This window comes from Capra hircus, chromosome 3 (genome assembly GCF_001704415.2).
Source record: "Capra hircus breed San Clemente chromosome 3, ASM170441v1, whole genome shotgun sequence".
NCBI classification, from domain to species: Eukaryota; Metazoa; Chordata; class Mammalia; order Artiodactyla; family Bovidae; genus Capra; species Capra hircus.
Genome location: NC_030810.1, coordinates 33528040 through 33531816, shown reverse-complemented (window position 1 = coordinate 33531816; position 3777 = coordinate 33528040). Strand labels below are relative to the sequence as shown.

Genomic DNA, 3777 nt, shown 5'->3' with positions numbered 1-3777 from the left:
AATGCACCGGGCGGGCCGGGAAAGACGCGCCGGGGAGGGAGGGGGAAGAGAGGGGCGCGAGTCGCGCGGAGCGGGTTGGGGGGAGGAGGAGAAAGAAGGGCCCAACTGTAGGAGGGCAACGGAGCATTACCTCATCCCGTGAGCCTCCGCGGGCCCAGAGAAGAATCTTCTAGGGTGGGGTCTCCATGGCGACGGGTGGGCCCGCCCCCCTGAGAGCGACGCGAGCCAATGGGAAGGCCTTGGGGTGACATCATGGGCTATTTTTAGGGGTTGACTGGTAGCAGATAAGTGTTGCGCTCCGGCTGGATAAGGGCTCAGAGTTGCACTGAGTGTGGCTGAAGCTGCGAGGCGGGAGTGGAGGTGCGCGGACGCGGGCAGGCAGACAGGCACAGTCAGTCGAGAAGGACAGCAAATCCTATTTTCCAATTTCTCTCCAACTGCCCGGAGCTAGCGCTTGTGGCTCCCGGCCTGGTGTTTTGGGGAGCGCCGGGAGAGCCCCTTCGCCAGCCGCCCCCAGGCGGAGAGCCCCGCTGCGCGGGCGCTGCTGACAGCGCGGAGAGCGGCTACTGTCCGCCCGGGGAAGTCCGGAGAGCGGCTGCAGCGGCAAGAACTTTCCCGGCCAGGAAGACAGGAGACAAGTGGCCGCCGGGTCCCGGAACGAACTTTTGCAAATCTTGCCTCCGCCCGAAGCTGCCGCGGCGGCGGTGAAGGAAAAGAGGCGGCGGAGAGAGGAGGACGTGCGCTCCGCTTCGATCGCACCGGTTGCTGAACTTGGGCGAGCGCGAGCCGCGGCTGCCGGGCGCCCCCTCCCCCTCTCAGCGGAGGAGGGGACAGTCTTCCGAGTCGGGGCGGCGGACACCCGCCGCCGGCAGGCAACCGCGGGGTCCGCGCTCCCTGCTATCACCGGGAAGCGAGTTCGTCCGCGGGCTCTGAGGAACCGCTGCGCTCGAGAGAGCTCCGTGAGTGACCGCGACTTTTCAAAGCCGGGCGGCGCGCGCGAGCGGACAAGTAAGAGCGCGGGCGGCGTCTTAACCCTGCGATCCCCCGGACCGAGCTGGTGAGGAGGGCGCCGGGGGCGGGGGCTGCCAGCCGGCGGGGGCGCGCGCTCTTCCAGAAACTTTCCTTGCTTACTGCCCGGGGAGGCGCGGGTGTCCCCCGCTTGCCAGCGCGCTGTTGCGGCCCCGAAACTTCTGCGCGCAGCTTAAACTAAGCCCACGCGAAGTGACGGACTGTTCTATGACTGCAAAGATGGAAACGACCTTCTACGACGATGCCCTCAACGCCTCGTTCCTCCAGTCTGAGAGCGGCGCCTACGGCTACAGTAACCCCAAGATTCTGAAGCAGAGCATGACCCTGAATCTGGCCGACCCGGTGGGCAGCCTGAAGCCGCACCTCCGGGCCAAGAACTCCGACCTCCTCACCTCGCCCGACGTTGGGCTGCTCAAGCTGGCGTCGCCCGAGCTGGAGCGCCTCATCATACAGTCCAGCAACGGGCATATCACCACCACGCCGACCCCCACCCAGTTCCTGTGCCCCAAGAACGTGACGGACGAGCAGGAGGGATTCGCCGAGGGCTTCGTGCGCGCCCTGGCCGAACTGCACAGCCAGAACACGCTGCCCAGCGTCACGTCGGCGGCGCAGCCGGTCAGCGGGGCGGGCCTGGTGGCCCCGGCGGTGGCCTCGGTGGCGGGCGGCAGCGGCAGCGGCGGCTTCAGCGCCAGCCTGCACAGCGAGCCGCCGGTCTACGCCAACCTCAGCAACTTCAACCCCGGCGCGCTGAGCAGCGGCGGCGGGGCGCCCTCCTACGGCGCGGCTGGCCTGGCCTTTCCCGCGCAGCCCCAGCAGCAGCAGCAGCAACCGCCGCAGCCACCGCACCACCTGCCCCAGCAGATACCCGTGCAGCACCCGCGGCTGCAGGCCCTGAAGGAAGAGCCGCAGACGGTGCCCGAGATGCCCGGGGAAACGCCGCCCCTGTCCCCCATAGACATGGAGTCCCAGGAGCGGATCAAGGCGGAGAGGAAGCGCATGAGGAACCGCATCGCTGCCTCCAAGTGCCGGAAAAGGAAGCTGGAGAGGATCGCGCGGCTGGAGGAAAAAGTGAAAACCTTGAAAGCGCAGAACTCGGAGCTGGCGTCCACTGCCAATATGCTCAGGGAACAGGTGGCCCAGCTTAAACAAAAAGTCATGAACCACGTTAACAGCGGGTGCCAACTCATGCTAACGCAGCAGTTGCAAACGTTTTGAGGCGAGACTGTCGGGGGCTGAGGGGCAACGGAGAAAAAATATAAATAACACAGAGAGACAGATTTGAGAACTTGACAAGTTGCGAGAGAGAAACAGAGAAAAAAACAAAAGTGTCCGAGGACTAAAGCCAAGGGTATCCAAGTTGGACTGGGTTGCGTCCTGACGGCGCCCCCAGTGTGCACGAGTGGGAAGGACTTGGCGCGCCCTCCCTTGGCAAGGAGCCAGGGAACGGCCGCTCGCGGGCTGCCCGGGTTTGCGGACGGGCTGTCCCCGCGCAAACAGAACGTTAGACTTTTCTTTAACGTTGACCAAGAACTGCATGGACCTAACATTCGATCTCATTCAGTATTAAAGGGGTGGGGTGGGGGAGGGGGTTGCAAACTGCAATAGAGACTGTAGATCGCTTCTGTAGTACTCCTTAAGAACACAAAGGGGGTGGGGGAGGGGAGGCGGGAGGGAGGTTTGTGAGAGCGAGGCCCAGCCTGCAGATGAGCTCTTTCTGGCCTGCCTTCCATAACTGTTTATGTACATATATATATTTTTTAATTTGATGAAAGCTGATTACTGTCAATAAACAGCTTCATGCCTTTGTAAGTTATTCATGTTTGTTTGTTTGGGTGTCCTGCCCAGCCTTGTTTGTAAATAAGAGATTTGGAGCACTCTGAGTTTACCATTTGTAATAAAGTATATAATTTTTTTTATGTTTTGTTTCTGAAAATTCCAGAAAGGATATTTAAGAAAATACAATAAAATATTGAAAAAGTTACCCCTCCCCCAACCTCTTTTCTGCATTATCTATAGATTACTTGTCTAGGTGGAGTTGAAAGAGTTGAGTGTCAATTAAAATCACTGTGGGTGCTTCTTACTAGCAGGCCCTGAAAACTGTTGTCTGCTTGACTTGAGAAAGAACTGCAGCTGATGCTGTCATCAAGTTAATACTTTTCCCTCCCCAGCAATCTACATAGAGTTGCTTACAAAGGATAGTGTGGCATTTCAGGAAGATGAGAGAAGGGAGGTTGTGGTGGAGAGGGACAGCCCACTGGGAAATCTAACATTTTAGTTTGGATTATATCAAGTGGCATGTGCTGTGACCATTTATAATGTTAGTAGAAATTTAAACAATAGATGCTTATTCTCAAAGCAGGAACGGTGGCAGATTTTTTACAAAAGCTGTATCCTTCCAATTTGGAATCTTTAACGATTCCTAGATAAAAGAGATGGTCTTTGCTTATGAATATTTATAACAGCATTCTTGTCACAATAAACGTATTCAAATACCAATAACAGATCTTGATTTCCTTTCCCTTTTGTCCTTTTTTTCCTCCCAAGTTCTATTCTGAAGCTTTTCTTTTCAGTTGCTGGGGTTAACATTATGAAGTTATTTGGTAATTAAGAAGCAAAGAATTTAGGAAAAGTCAACACAGAAGTTGCAGTCTGGATGAAATGTTCTCCCTGCTTCATTCATTCTCTTTCTCTCTCTCCCTCCCTACTTCTGTTCCCACTCACCGCTCCCTGAAATAAACACCTGTGCCT

General features: G+C 56.9%; 1 protein-coding gene across 1 annotated transcript; it reads left to right on the top strand.

Annotated features, from left to right (window-relative positions):
* On the top strand, positions 253 to 2945 carry JUN (Jun proto-oncogene, AP-1 transcription factor subunit). Its single transcript, XM_018044742.1, has one exon. It carries the CDS (start codon positions 1237 to 1239, stop codon positions 2242 to 2244), a length of 1008 nt encoding a protein of 335 aa, XP_017900231.1. The 5' UTR covers positions 253 to 1236; the 3' UTR covers positions 2245 to 2945.